The 15,837-nt window shown below is 35.3% G+C and overlaps 3 protein-coding genes across 5 annotated transcripts; 1 reads left to right on the forward strand and 2 right to left on the reverse strand.

The window, feature by feature from the left end:
- The first annotated feature begins 301 nt into the window (after positions 1-301).
- On the forward strand, positions 302-5,910 carry LOC112050553 (transmembrane protein 179). The gene is made up of 5 exons (XM_024088844.2): positions 302-681; positions 1,003-1,146; positions 2,127-2,288; positions 2,668-2,752; positions 3,281-5,910. The coding sequence occupies exons 1-5, from the start codon at positions 572-574 to the stop codon at positions 3,446-3,448; spliced, it is 669 nt and encodes a 222-aa protein (XP_023944612.1). The 5' UTR covers positions 302-571; the 3' UTR covers positions 3,449-5,910.
- Positions 5,911-6,058: 148 nt separating this feature from the next.
- Positions 6,059-7,590, reverse strand: LOC112050545 (gastrula zinc finger protein XlCGF67.1-like). Its single transcript, XM_024088834.2, has one exon. The coding sequence runs from the start codon at positions 7,227-7,229 to the stop codon at positions 6,540-6,542; it is 690 nt and encodes a 229-aa protein (XP_023944602.2). The 5' UTR covers positions 7,230-7,590; the 3' UTR covers positions 6,059-6,539.
- A 148-nt stretch (positions 7,591-7,738) lies between these two features.
- Positions 7,739-13,902, reverse strand: LOC112050552 (zinc finger protein 567). Of its 3 annotated transcripts, none has more exons than XM_024088843.2 (5): positions 13,740-13,898; positions 11,764-11,891; positions 10,956-11,099; positions 10,331-10,383; positions 7,739-8,940 (listed from the first exon to the last, which is right to left on the reverse strand). In XM_024088843.2, the coding sequence occupies exons 1-5, from the start codon at positions 13,804-13,806 to the stop codon at positions 7,875-7,877; spliced, it is 1,458 nt and encodes a 485-aa protein (XP_023944611.2). In that variant the 5' UTR covers positions 13,807-13,898; the 3' UTR covers positions 7,739-7,874. The 3 variants fall into 3 exon arrangements, with proteins under 3 accessions (XP_023944611.2, XP_023944610.2, XP_052743948.1); XM_024088842.2 differs by having other exon boundaries at positions 8,798-10,259; positions 13,740-13,902; XM_052887988.1 differs by lacking the exon at positions 13,740-13,898 and adding an exon at positions 13,371-13,713 and having other exon boundaries at positions 8,798-10,259.
- Positions 13,903-15,837: the final 1,935 nt, after the last annotated feature.

Raw genomic sequence — 15,837 nt, forward strand, 5'->3', positions numbered from 1 at the left:
ACAAGACAACAATCGAAAAATTGTCATTTGAATACGTAGATAGAGTATTTCTCCGTCTATTTTGATCATGTTCATCATTTTATTTCTTTCGAATAAGCGCGGCGAGACGAAGTTGCAGAAGGCTTACCGAAGTTTCTATAATATTATCATGTTATGATCGCGTTCATATTGAGGATGTAAAAACCTCGTCGGAGATCTCAGAGGACTTTCTCTGTCTACGGACCAGACACCGACATTAACATTTTTTACAATATTTTTGCTTTGTCATCTGTGGTCTTGAAGTTTGACGTTTCATTTTATTTTGACATCTGTCATCTGTGATTTCATGGATTTCTGTCCGTCTGAAATCCGAAAAATAACAAAAACTTTGCATAGAATTTGCACAGCTGATTTTTGTTGGTGTTTAGGAGTGTCGGCCCAATCTAAACTTTCAAATACTTGCCAGTTGCCATAGTATTGAGCACGCAATACAAAATTAAAAAGTTCGAGAGTAGTCCTAATCGTAGTATTGTTGTTTTGCCGATTGTTATCGACAACGTAAAATAAAACGCAGTATAAAGTTCCCGTTACGATGGCTCTAACAAACGTTTTACTCCTGAGCCAGATCGCAGGCTACGTGATAGGTCTCATTCTGTCACTATGCATAATCGTGCCAATGGGCATGCATCAGGATGAATTCAGGTAAAATATAAATTGATATCTGTTGAGTCATTTTCGAACCAATTGTCAGTTAAAGTTCTAAGAAAAGACTTGAACTTATTACTAATGATAAGTACCATCAAACTATTCCAGACTGTTATCTATTACTGTACCAGATTACATCCAAATTCATTTATTAATTACTTCAAGTAGACTCAGTTTAGCAAGACTTTCAGGTTTGTGATCACAAAGTCTAGTCTCTGCAGAGCCTGGGACTTAAAGACTTCATCTCTGAAGTTCCACAGGAGTGTGAACTACTTGAGTGAAACTGCAGGGTGTCTGCTTATATGTCTTGTGTTCCAGCGGCCACTGCCTGCTGTTCTCCAAGGGAGTGTGGCAGGAGGAAGATGGCCAGCTGCTGGTGTCGTGGGCCTCTAGCTCCTATTGCAGCTATGTCATTGCAGTTGGGGTGCTGATGTTTCTGATTTGCTTATTACAGATATACAGGTGAGATGCTTTTGACATTGTATATTCATTATTTTTTATTATCAAACCATTTTAACAGCCCACTACAGCGCCAGACCTCCCTCCTTATAAGAGAGGAATTATGGAGCTTAGACCCACTATGTTGTGCTCCAATGTGGGTTTTACATTTATGATATTTTATATACTTGTGTTTAGTTTAGTTTTAAATTCTCCTAAGCAACATTTTGATTATTGTTTAGTCATTTAAATATACAAAAATTAATCCATATATCCCTCCATCATGCATAAACATGCTTAGGGGTAAGGTAGGGTAGTAGATGAGACAGAGCTGTAGTACTATTTTTATAGTAAAAAGTTTTATTACGAACAATGACAACAAGATACACAATAAAAGTGATTATCCACCAAAGTTTAAAAGAGTGTTGTGGTGATCAATGCCCTCCATTTAATTTTTTTCTAGTAAAACTATCAGTGATCAACTGATCAGTTACTCCATTATGCACTGAATTTTTTGATAGCATGTTTCTTCTTATAACTATTATATAGTTATGTGCTGTCGTGACATTTTTTTGTAAAAAAAGATGTGTACTACAAAGTTGTAGTACATTATCTTACTCTTACTGATGTAAACAATATTTTAGGTAATTTTTGTACACCTTGGGTTACATTATTGGAGTTTCAGGATAATTTTTTTGAAAATATAATTAAATCATACTAATAAACTCTTTAAGCTTTATAATATTAGTTATATAGATATGGTTCACAAGAGGTCAGCAAATGGACTTCAGTAATTATTACCACAGTAATGGCAATTGCAATTTTTTGAATATTCTTTTAAAGATAAATAATAAATAATATAAATTTTATGCATTATTTTCATTTCTATTTAAATTCCCGTATTAGATCAAGACTTTTTTGTTCTCAATAAGATAAGTAAACAGCACCAATTTTTAAATAATTTTTTATAAGTTTTTTGAGCTTACCATTTGTTTTGTTAACAGGCTCTCAATGTTCATGTACCGTGGCATAGACAGCTCTTTCCTGTCGGCTTTTATCGAAGCGGTGGGATGCTCTGTGATGTGCGTGCTGGCGGTGTCGGCTGCCTTGCTGGTCACACTCGGCTTCATGACATGGTGCCAGAACATAGTGGAACGCTTCCCAAGGTAATTGAGCATCATTATCAATCTATGGCTGTCCACTGGACAGCTTCTTACCTTAAGCTCCAATTTCTTTTTCATTTTTATTTATTAGCTTTAAAAATAACAATATATTTTAAATAAGGACTTTTGACTATACGTTTTACTAGCAAACACATGGGACTTTGTGAAATTTAGTTTTTGCAAATCCTGCAGGATTTATGGATTTTTCTATATAACTTATATTTTGCTAAATAATAAAAATATATCTTTCAGTGAAAGTTCCATTAGAATCCGTTCAGCTTTTCCAAAGATTAGCCCTGACTAACAGACAAAGACAAAAAGTTTTCTTGTGTTAGAGTATTAATTATGTATCTATGTAAAACATTTTATTGTTTCATTATAGTTGTGAAGATGCAACAGGCCAGGACATAGACAAGAAAGACAAAATATCTACACATGGATTCTACATTGAGCTAGGCACGGCACAGGTAATGCTACCTTTTATTATTTTCTTTATTATTTTTTATTATTTTCTGGTCCTCAGTTAGGGTGTTGAAAATAATCTTTATCTCTATTGTACCACAATCTTAACCTCTTTATAATATTAATATAGATGTATTCATAAGCATCACAGAACAAAGTCAAAGACTTAAGGTTATCTGGCAAAATAACTTAAGTATCAGGACATAATTTCTCATAAATTATTTTAAAAAATTAAAAAAAAATGTGTTCTTTGGACCTTTTTTTATAATTTTAGAATCTAAACCATCATATTTATTGATTATGAAACACGGCTAAAACTCACATGATATAAGGTCGGAGTATGCCCGACTAGTTTCGAACCCATGCGGGGCCCTTAGTCATGAGTTGGTTCTTGCAACGCACGATCCCATTTTACCATTCTTATACCTATGGCTGACAAACTTCATGTTAGCCTTTAAACATTAGTTTGAATGTTATATTTAATTTATTAAATATAATAATATTTAAATGATGTTATTGTGGTGTCACTGTAGTTTGGTGCTTGGGGAGCGTTCGCGACGTGCGTGGGTCTGGCGGTGTTCGCGGTGCTCAAGGTGTGCCGCTACCACCAGCTGCAGAACATCCAGGTGTCCATGTACCGCGAGCGGCAGCGCCTCGTGCGCGAGGGCGGCTCCACCCCGCCGCTGCTGGCGCACAACTGAGCCGAACCTGCTGCGTGTTGGTAACATGTGCGGCTACCCTCGGTCGAACACTCTCGGTCATTGATCCCTACTAACTGGATAGCTGATACTACAGTTTGCCATCATTATAGTACCTAGTGGCGCTGACTGCTTCCCACTCTGGGTCTATATTTTCAAACATTTTCGGTAAGCATTCAGTTAATATTCTTGATGGTCAAAACTTTTTGGTAATAGCTAGCTTAGTTTATTTAGCTAAAGTGTTTTTCAGATAGCATTGGTACGGTGATTGTCGCCTGTATGACGTTCATAATACTTAGAGTGAAATGAACTGTCACCCGCACCATCCTACCTGAAATGAACTGTAGCACTATTTAGCTAGTTTGGCATCTACAATTAACATAGTATTTATAACAGTTATTTGGCAACTATCCTACATATTAAATTGAATTTTTGTTCCAAATTTAGCATTGTTACAAAGGTAAGCTATTTGGAAACTACCTCCAATTTAACATTGAATGGATTCTCTGGTCAAGATTCCCAGTGACCTTTTTTCAAATGAGCTACAGATTGACTGATAACTATTGAGTATTTAAGGGATTCAGAAATATGTTGACAACAATTTCAGATCTAACCATTGCATACCTGTAGATATGTATGCGTATTGTACTTCAGGCAGCATTTTCTATTTATTTTTTTAATTATTACAATATAAAGAACACCATGTACAAACTCGTGGATTTTTTTTATCAGATTATTGTTTTGCCAGTGTTCTATGTAATATTTTTTATTTGAAGTAATTTTGTAATTTGACCGCTAGCATTTTGTAATTGTAACAGATTAGAAAAATGATTATTGTAAGATTGTTCTTGTATATAGAGTCGTAAATAATTTTATATGTTAGAACTTACTACAAATCTAAAAATATCAATATAAAAACATTATTATAATAAATATAGTACCTAATATTGGGCATATACCTATTTATTAAGTTAACCATAGATTTAAGTGTGTATGTTAAATTTAAAAATGATTTTCTGACCATAAAATATTATATGAAGTTAATTTTTGGTTTAAATTGGCAAAATTATAAATATGTAACAACATATTTTATAAATGTGTGGGTTTGTTGTTCATTACCAATTTTTGACTCAATTGCTGAACCAATAATTATTATAATGGTAGGCGTCCACAGAACGCATCGCATCAAACGGATTTTAGTATTCTTTGTATAGAAAGTTATTCAAGTGCGTCCACTGATCCACATCATACAGATTTTATCATTCGTAAAATTAAAAATCCCTTTGATGCGATGCAGAAAGTTAGTTGATACACTATATGTCCTTAGTAAAAATCTGTTTTGTGAAAACAGACAAAGTTTACCTCAGAAATAAAATTATTTTCTCGGGATCTTTAAAATCTACTAGTAGGTATAATCTATATAACAATGACTAGTCAAATTTCTTGTACAGTAAAAGTTATTTTCGGCACTTCTGATAAAAATTGGTTTTTGTAGACTTTTTCAACTACCATTTAATTGTCAGAAACTGACATAAGACCCATCTCGTGGCGCACATGACATCTTGGGCCCATTGCAGTTACAAATAAAGCTCAAAACTATTCTACCTGGCTAGAGAGTAGGAATGTGATTTATTTTTCAAAAAAATATCTTGAGCCAATCTGAAATTTGTATTACATTAAAGGAGAAAGACAAATTACAAAGACAAAACTTGTAAATAAGCAATCCGACACATATCTGAAGGTATAGAAATCGGTCCAAGTATTTCATGTGGGTTATAGTGATTTTAATTATATGTATTTCCCATTTATAGATCTTCACACAAAATTACTTTTTGTTTTTCAAGAAAAAATTTAATTAAATTGTGATATTTTAGAGACTAGTTTGTACAAAAAATAATGTATTTATCTATTTCATAGTTAAATTAAACTATAGTTGATATTATTTTGGATAGACAGACTTTATGATGTTATTATAATTTACCTGTTTGTGTTCTCACATAGACAAGTAGAGTTTATGGTAAAGTTTTAATTTCGATAAGGACATATTTGGACGATTTAGTAAACTAACCTTAGGGGTTTTCATAATAACGAACTAGGTAAACGGCTCATCTAATGAAATAATATTATATAATTCACATTTGAAGGTAGTTAGTTTGAAATTGCAGAAATTAGCAATACTAACATTGTAGTGACATCTAGTGGTCATTCGCTTTGACGTTAAAATCGTTCAGTCGTAACGTACTTTGTGACGTCATTTATTGATAAAAAATATTGTTTATTGTCAAGGTTCTCGTCACAAATTACCATGTGCAATCATTGTGTAATCTAATTAAGGCCTCCCTTCTGTGTCATAAGGATCTCGTAATAAACTTAATTTTAAGATTTTTATTATTTATATTTGTATCCAAATGTTAACGCAAATGTATTTCAAATAAGTTATAAAAATAAAATATCTGAGATATTCAGGAGGATTATTATTTTACTATTCCAATAAACAGTATTTTATTGCTTGTCAGAAGCTATATTTTATACAAAATTTTTGTAGTGATAAATTTCCTGCAAATACACACAATGCAAATAGGTTGATTGGTAAAATTACGACCGGATGATGATTTAATTTTAAGTTTATTTAATCTACTTCCCTCATTGGTTATAGTTATTATTGGTTCATAATTATTTAGTCGTCTAATATGCCAAATTAAACCTTTATGCTTAATTTACTGTATTAACTTACTTGCCTTTGAGTTAATTCAAGGTTTCTTAGATTTTTCAGATCGCAATTTAACTAGGCAACCTATTTACAATGTGTCATTTTGAATATTAGGTATCTATCATTATTTTTTATCACTAATAAATAACAGATGAGGGTATATTTTTCTAAAGGCGGATCTTAGACCTACTAACTTAGTACTAGTACTGGCTACAGTAGCAAAATTAAACCCTCTACTTCTGCTCTTCATAATTACAAATTCAAACTTTATTTAAAATCCCGTTTGACCCACTCTGCTAGTCGCATTACGAAATATTGTTAAAAGCGTTCACTTTTTAGCAAAATTCCAATGACATAGGTCGCTTTACTCTCCCTAAACAATAGTCATTCCAGATCCTGCTTCATAGCTTGCAATTCTTTGATATGCAGTCTCGTGTGATTGTTGAGTTGGCTCCGCAGTCGGAACGCCTTGCCACAAGCGCAGACGTGAGCTTTCTCCCCCGTGTGCACTGATACATGCACTACTAACTCGCCCCGTCTTTTGAACCTCGCGTCGCAGTAGATACAACTAAATCTGTATTCATTTAAATGTATCTTTCTATGCATTCTCAAAGCGGCACTCGATTTGGAAGCTTTGCCGCACATATCACATATATAATCACGGTTATCTGAATGCGTTTTCGTGTGCTCTTTGAGATGGCTGTTTCTTGAGAAGGATTTGTGGCAGACGCTGCAAGTGTGGGGGCGGTGGTCGGCGTGCAAAGCTTTTCTGTGTCTCGACAGATTGCCGCTGTCGTTGAAGCCCAGGCCGCATGTGTGACAGCTGTACCTCTTCACAGTCAAGTGGGACTGCGAATGCCGTCTCCACGAAGCGAACGCTATGTTCTTCTTGCATATATCACATACGATGTATTTTTTTCCATCTTTTGTCATTATTTTTTGGGGTCTCTCGATATTCTCTTTTCGTTGATCACAAACTTCAAACTTCTTACAAATTTCGGTAGCTGTATCAATGTTTTCGATTTTTAGACATGATAATTTTCCACTGAAAATAAAGTTTCTATAATATATCATGGTCTAAGAGCCTGGGACAGTCAGACATTCGTCATTTTATAAAATCTGAAAGTTTGACACATGCTACAATACCTTATGTAAGTAGATTGTAATTGGCGACATGATTCCTCATTATTATCTCAAAGAAAGTTTTTAAAAAATGCGTTTTAGACTTGGACGCCTATTGAAACTTGCTGCCTCCCAAAACCACTATCGTCCAAACTCCACAATTGCCTACCATACTTATACATGGTAAGAGCATGAGCTGACATTCTTTCTGCTTTTATTAAACGACGAAGGTCTGGTCGCTGCTAGGCATTCCAGAAATTAGATGTCACTGATGTAAACACGAGTAGTACTTAAGACGATAGATCATTGGCTTTCTAATGTTCTGTGTTAATCAGCAAATTGAAGATTAAAAATCAAGGAAACTTACCATATTACAAGAATCTCATAACATACAAACTACTCGATTATTACACCGTCTGGATAAAACCGTAACAGACTTGTGATGAAAAATTAAAAATCACTTTTTGTAAATACTTTATATTTGGTCCGTAATTTTATTACAATGCTAAGGGCAGACTTAAAGGCTAGACGATTCACTTTTATCTTGTTTTACGCCCATGTCTTTGCGTAAACAGCAAAAATGTTTCAGATCAATATCTAACCCTCATATTGTCCGACATGATACACGTTTGTCATTTCCGTTGTGTCCCTCATTTCAGTCTGGTGTAACCGTTTACAGTGGTGTCTCAGAGCCCTGCGCTGTCGGAACGCGGTCCCACAAATTGTACAAGTGTGAGGCTTGGAGTCGGTGTGGGAGAGGATGTGGCTGTTCAGCTCGTGCTTCTGTCTGAATCCCTTCCCGCATTGCGTGCACTCGTGAGGGCGCTGGCCCGTGTGCTTCAGCCGATGTCGTGACAACCCCGATCTGAGCCTGAACTTCGCGCCACAGTCTGCACATTGGTGAGGATAGTGGTCAGTGTGTGTTTTCAAATGCACGTGTAAAGATCCGCTCTGCGTAAATCTCTTCCCGCAATGAGGACAAACGAAAGGTCGCTCGCCAGTGTGTATTCGCAGATGCTGCTTCAAGTTTTGGGAATTGGCGAAGTTCTTCATACAAACGATACAAGAGTACCAGCGTTGTTTCTCGTGCGTCTCCGTCACGTGTCGCTGCAGCCCGTTCGGAGTTCGGAATTGTTTCCCGCAAATGTGACAGACGCAGGGGCGCTCCCCCGTGTGTATCCTTTTGTGGAATATGTACGTGTGCGTAGAACTGAGAGCTTTCCCGCAAGTTTTGCAAGCGTAGTAGACTTTCCCGTTGATCTTCACTTGCACTTGGCTGAGTTCCGCACGAGTCTGCTCGTCCATTTTGTCCTTTCTCATGTTACAATCCGTCAGATCGTCGAAGTTTTTTAAATCTACATTTTGTGAATCATTTTCGTTTGCATCAGAGTCACTCGAGTCTGAAAAATCTGAACATGACTCCTGTTGTTCATGGTCTGTCACGAAATGGTTTCGAAAATTCACTAGAGCAGTATAAAATTTATGGTACAAATCGGATTTAGTTCTCGCGATGGCAGCTAAAGGTTTATCTTCATCGTCAGAAGAGATGTCATTACCAGAGTTCTGTTGTTGTGATCCATTTATTGTGTCATGTTTTTGTTCATCGAGACAATATTTTTCGTTATCTTCCAGAAGGTATTCAAAGCTGTCACGTCGGGGCGTCCTGCAACAAACAACCCCAATTATTTATATCTTCCTTCTGGCTTCACTCTGCGTTATCGTAATGAACTGAACTTCTTTTCACTAGGAAGAAATGTAAAATTACGGACAAGCTTGACTTCTCCAGACTGTTTTAATTTTATAACTAGATATATTTATAATTTCCTGAGTGCTGCAGATATATCGCTAATAAATATTTGATATTATTTCATATTTCACTTTAAAACTTGATCACATTTTCTTCTGTTTATTTTCTCGTGACATTTCTCGTGTGTCCGTAAATGATAGTTCAAATGACTTCTTTTTCTGAACTTTTTTGGACACATACTGCACGTGTATTTCCTTATATCTAAGTGCATCTCAGTGTGACGGTCCAAGGTGTTCTTCGACCGATAGGACTTGCTGCAGTAGTCACATTTGAACGGTTTCGCCCCGGTGTGGATCCGTGCGTGCACGTCTCGCGTCTCGCGCGTGGGGAACGCTTCGCCGCAGTACGCGCACATGTAGCTGAGGTTACCCTCGTGATGGACTTTCTGATGATACTTCAAACTTCCCTGACTTTTGTACACTTTATTGCATTTGTAGCACACGTATACGGTCACTTTGCCGTCACTGTGCATATTAGCAATATGTACCCGCAGATTGTACTTATTTGAGAATGTCTTTTTACATTTCGGGCATACGACCGGTATGTATCTCTGAAGATTTGCAAAATTTTCCGCCTTTTTACTTTCATTCAAATCATTACTTTCAGGATGCTCCTCGTTTATATGTGCTTGCAGTTCCTCCAAATCACACGTAGTTTTCCCACAACTTTTACAAGTGTATTGGTCGAGCGTTTTACTAACGTGTACATCTTGTAAATGTGCAACGAAACTCAATTTGTTTTCATATAGTTTGTCGCAGCACTCTATTCCATTAGCTATGGATATTTCAAAGTGTTTGCTGAGGTGGCATATTAAGCGATTGGGAGATGAGAATACACTTTCACAAAATGGACAGCAATAGTTTTGTAGTACTATATTTTTAGTTTCAGTTTCATTACAAAGTGAATCCGCTTCACCATCTTCTTTATCCAATAAGAGTAGCTCTTCAAAAGTAATATTTTCTTTAACAAAATCTTCTACCGACTGCTTATGTTGTAGCATTGTTCCGTGACACAACCTCAAATGATCAGTCAACTCTTGTACAGAAGTCGATGGTGAGTTGTTTGCACACATGTGACAGACAAAATCAGTATTTTCCTCTTCAATGTCAAGTTCATTGAAATAATTTGTCAATATGTTCCTCACTACCTCACTAATGTCAAACGCAGTCTCTGTCCTGAAATTATGGACATGGATTTTTTTTCTGAGAAAAAAAACTATTTGAAAATTACTTGTATCAATACTTACCCACTCTCAAGGGATGTTTGGGTAGATTCTGCATTTTCCTCATTTGTTTTATCCTAGAAAGGAATTTTTTTTATTAAGAATAAAGAAAAGATTTGCTCTATGGGACATCAAGAAATTGCCGCGCCGATGCTATTATCTATATTAGGTAATTATGGACTTTGGACAGTGGAGGCTTTGGGGGGAAGCAGAATTCAAAGATTCAGACTCAATCATCTAAACTAAATGTTGTGTGTACAATATGTATTTTTAAAATGTCTTTGGATATAACAGAAATTGTTACCAGATATTTGTTTTTTTTAAGTAAGAAATTGTTACCAGAAATTTGGCTTCATGGAAACTTTTTCAAAAACACTATGAAACATTTAACTAAGAGAAAATTTTAACTAAGAGGTGCCTTGAAGATAAGTGACTTGCAAATGGGTATATGATTTCTCATATTATTTTTAACAGGGGTCTTGACCTTGGAAACATCACAAAACCACTAGGCCCACTGGGTCCAAGCCCCATAGATGTCATACATAAGCTGACAAACTTTTAGCATCTATGAAATTACAAAGGTCTGACAATCTCAAGTTCTTAAGACTATATCAGTAATTTGTTTATTGAAGAATGAAAGCAAACTTACAGGGTCCAGTAGCCTCATAACCGACAGTTTCTGCTGCAGCACCATTGAAGCCTGTACAGAGCACTTGACCAGCTCATCCCAAGCCAGGAGTGTGTTGTGACACTGCTCACATATTACTTGAGGCAGCCCATCTTCTTTAGAAACCTAACAATATTGAAAGGATATAAAACAACACAAGTGTATAAAAACAGTAAGTAATTGATATACTTTATTATTTTAACAAAAAACAATTTTTCAAATATCTACAGCAAAACATAGTCCACTCTGGCGACTCTGACTAGACTGATAGTTTCTCCTGATACCTTAGGCGGCACTGGGTTATTAGGCAACAGTTTTTATGTTGACATTGAGGTACATGTAGTTGTTGCTGATATGTAGCATTGTAATGTTGATGTTATGTATCAGTGTATAATAGACCTATCTTTTCATCTTAACATTACAGAGTCAACATCTGAGGATGTTTCAGATTAGAATGAACCATGCTTACTACTACACTTGCTAATACAATTTTTATCTGATATTGTTGCTTTTGTCGTTCATCAATAATACAGAGAATAGCATAACCAAACAATGGCAACAAAGAAATGCCTAAACCAATGGTTTAAGAATTATTGGTCTATAAACCAGTAGTATTATTTTTAACAGTATCATAATATCCCACTGTCTGCCGGGCTATTTCTCAGCTAAACCATTGAACTGATTGGGATGAAATTTGATACATATATTCAAAATTTTACACAAACAGAATTGAGGGTGTCTACTTGTGTTACATATTTGATTGGTGTTTATGTATTATTAATTAAATTACCTTTATTGGCAGATACTTGTTGATTTTCCCAGCTAAATCATCACTTTGGTTTTGTTCATCAAATATTGGGCGAACTTGATTGGCCATTGTGGCACAAGTTCGGCAGAAGTTTGAAAATTCATCAAATCCTACAAGCAGAACAGTAATACTATCTTAGGAATTAATTGCCATGTAACATTTTGATTAATTCCTCTGACCGGTTGGTAGTGGAAATATAACAAGTGGAGCACAATTTTGAATGAACTTTGATTATGATTTATCGTATCCTTGAAACTAATATCAATATATGGTTTAACACGTTCAGTGCCACCGACTCGCCCGGAGAGTCCACGTAAATTTTATTCCAGCGCCGTAGACTCGCCTCGCGAGTTCAATGTTTTTGCAATTTTTTTTCAAAATGCATGTGTATTTTCTGCTTAAAATAATACTGAAGACTAAATATACACTAATCTAATGAATAACGTGGTGGGCCGGGTGTGCAGACCCAGTTTATAATCGAAAGAAAATAAACTATTCTGCAATGCCTTGAACTCGCTAGGCGAGTTCACTAACATAGATTCTCAAACTTTTATAAATGAAATATATAAAAGGTAGATACTTTTATTTTCATTTTACCAAAAGTCACATTCACTCGTAAAACAACGGCGGATTGTGTTCGACACCTTGTAGGGGCTCGAATTTGGTGTTCACCAAATGGGTACTTCTAAGTTTTTGAGTCTGTCCTTGCGTTTTTGTTAAACGAACGGTGCAGAAAACACAAACTCAACTCTCGGTCTATTACTTTAAGAGTTACAACTGAAAGAGGATCCCTTCGCATTGTTAAAAATTGCCGGCAAAACAAAAGGAACCGGTATTTTTTAACATGAACGCTCTGGTTAGTAAGCAATAAAAGCACTGATAACATTGTTTTTGCCAAGCTCTCATTGGTCAATCTCGAGTGAAGTGTTGTAACAAACCCGACTTTCTTTATATATAGATTAGTGTTAAGCACGACCCTTTCCTTATCGCACGCGTATATTTGTTTTCTATCATTGTGACTTGGCTTTCGATTACTGGACCTGTTGGAGTACCTACTGTTTTAACCCCTGGCAAACGTTTTCTGGACTTTGAGATTCTTGTGTTCTATGTTATTGTGTTTTGTGGTGGCCTGAAAATAAGGGTCAAAAGTTGCCGCAGCTTGACTTCTGAAAATCTGTAAGTACTCTTGATTTTTGTTTATTTATTATATGAAAAGTTTATTTGTTAGATTCTCTTTCAAAGTAATCTCCTTCAATTAAATATATACCTACTAATCCTTGTATTTATCCGTACTAATATACTATTAATGCGAAAGTAGATCTGTCTATCCGTGAGTGTCTTGTGATTGAAAGTTCGTTCGATCTTATAGATTCATCATGTCTGTCTGTCTGTTTGTCTGTCCGGGTGTATGTCACAGCCACTTTTTCATGAAACTATAAGAGCTATACTGTTGAAATTAGGTATGTAGATGTATTCTATGAACCTCATTAAGATTTCAATATTACCTATATGTATGTATGAAACCCTCGGTGCGCGAATCAGTATTTGTAAGATTGAGAGCCACTGCATAAATTACGAAACAAACTTACCTTTTCGTTTATTTATAGTGTTTCTTGCCATTTTCTTTTTGTTAAATTACACCATATACTAGTTAATTGCTTTAAACACGTAACGTACACTGTCACGGCCACAAAAATAACAGAACATAGTTTTTACCCTAACGCAATGCCACTGAACTCGCGTGGCGAGTCGAATGATTCGTATCGCAGCGCCGGCGACTCACCTAGCGAGTCCAACGTAAAATGTAGGCGGCTCCCGAGAAAACATCGTGAAAATCGTAGCGGTAATGAAAGTGTTAATGAAGCCCACTGTCGCATGAAGTGTTACATCAACTTCAACCAAAGTTTTACTATCAAAATGTTAATGCATATTAATTAAAAATAAAGTAAATTGGCTACCTTGTTGTTCACAGTAAATCTTATTAATTCGGGCATTTTGACCATGATTGTTTTCAGAGAAATTCATGTTGAAATCTAAAATATTCGAAAATAATGTGTAAAAAGTTTAAAAATCAATAACAACAAACAAAACAAATTATTAAAATATTTTTTTTTTACTGAAGAACTGTCTCTGTATTTATTATAGCTCTGAGGCCTAGTCTTTTGAGCCTTATTTTTGATCGTAGACAAGTGGTAGACAGAGAAAGGTTTGGAGCCTTAGACCATTAATAACTGGACGTGGTTCGCTAACCGTTATCCCTCTGGCAAAGATCAAAAATCTATGATCTAATGCGTTTATAAAAACTGTTGCTACAGAATCGATGTTTCATTGTTGTAATCGTTTTCATCGTGTAAGGAGCTCCGTAAAAATGCCGGTTTGTGTAGTTAAATGGCATAAAAAACGGCCAAAAACTTGTAGTTTAGTAAAAGATGGAGTAACGTTTCATTTGAAAGTATTTAAACCTTAATTTTATCAAATTTTTAATAAAAAAATTTATAAAAATAATCGATTCTTTTGACGAAACAGCCAAACATCGATCAGTAATCGAATATTCTACGTATTTAATCTGTGGATAGTCTAAACAATGTCACAGTAAATATGCAAGCAGTAGTTTGACTTCATACTAGAAGTCGAAACGCGAGCTATACCTCAATTTCAATTTCAACTTACTAGTTAAATAGATTTTATTAATTAGAAATAAGACTAACTCACTAACATACTAAACTTAAAACAGGTACACTAATAATATACTAACATAGAAAAAAAAATTAAAACTGTTACTCTTATTAATTGAAAAACTTGTTTAATGTAATAATGTAAGGAATAATAAAGGCTTTGAAATTGAGAAAAACATAAGAGATTAAAGGGCTAACATAATCTACGGAACCCTACACTGCGCGTGGCCCGACGCGCACTTCACCGGTTTTTTAATATTTGGTCACGTAGTGGAGGTAATACCTAGATGGCATCACCAAAATAAACATATGAATACGACCTATCCTTCAAGGTCATTGATTAGTATAAGCCTTATTTAAATCTACCAATCAAAAAACAACACGCATTTTATTGATCACTTCCTATTTTACTACAATTTACAAAATATTTTATTTGTTTACATAAAAAAGTATATTTACAATCACAAAACTAAATGAAAATACAAAGTTGGCAAATGTAATTAAAATGCTGGAGGCAGGCAGCCCTATCACATGTTTACGTACCGCGCGCTGTATTTATTTCAAAAATACGGCCGAGTATACTGCTTGTATAAATTTTTACTGTGCACAATGTGTTTGTTAGTGTGTGTAAAAATTACGCGTGTGTGTATTGCGAGTCAAATTTATAGTTGTGTGTAGTGTATGGACACAGAATATACTTAATGGTGTTAAATGTTTTCGATATGTGAGTTTACCTCATCCCCCTCAAAAAATGACAGACTTTTTTGTTGCTGAATTTGGGTGCGAACCACGTCCAGTTATTAATGGTCTAAGTTTTGGAGCATGTTTGGAGCATAGATTTACGATTTAATTCTATGGTTTGGAGTATTATATTCTTTGGTATATTTTAATATAGCTTTTGCTCTTTTTGTATGGCAAGACCAAGAAGTGTTTTCATTTTGTGGAAATGCCTCGTTTGTTATTCGATTATCGAGGGTAGTTTGTCTTATTATCTACTACTCTGTACACGAGGTTCGAGTCTTGGGTGTAAAAAGGAAATATATTGAGGTTTTCTTTTTTCTGAGTTTCAGTAAAAAGGAGTTGGGAAGTTTGTGGTGTTACACCCCCATGGCCCATGCTTAGGAAAGCACGTTAAATGCCGCCGTAAGCCGCCGGTTGGTCACTTTTATTATTAATCTTTACAAAAGTTTTACTAATACTATAAAGAGGAAAGATATGATTGTTTGTTTGCATTGAAGCTCTGAAACTACAGAACCGATTTAAATAATTATTTCACTGTTGGGAAGCTACACTATCACAGAGTGCTATAAGCTATTTATTATCCCCGTATTTCTACGAGAACGGAAACTACGCGGTACAAACCGTGCGGCGTCTGCTACTA

Source organism: Bicyclus anynana, chromosome 21, assembly GCF_947172395.1.
Source record: "Bicyclus anynana chromosome 21, ilBicAnyn1.1, whole genome shotgun sequence".
Lineage (NCBI taxonomy): Eukaryota > Metazoa > Arthropoda > Insecta > Lepidoptera > Nymphalidae > Bicyclus > Bicyclus anynana.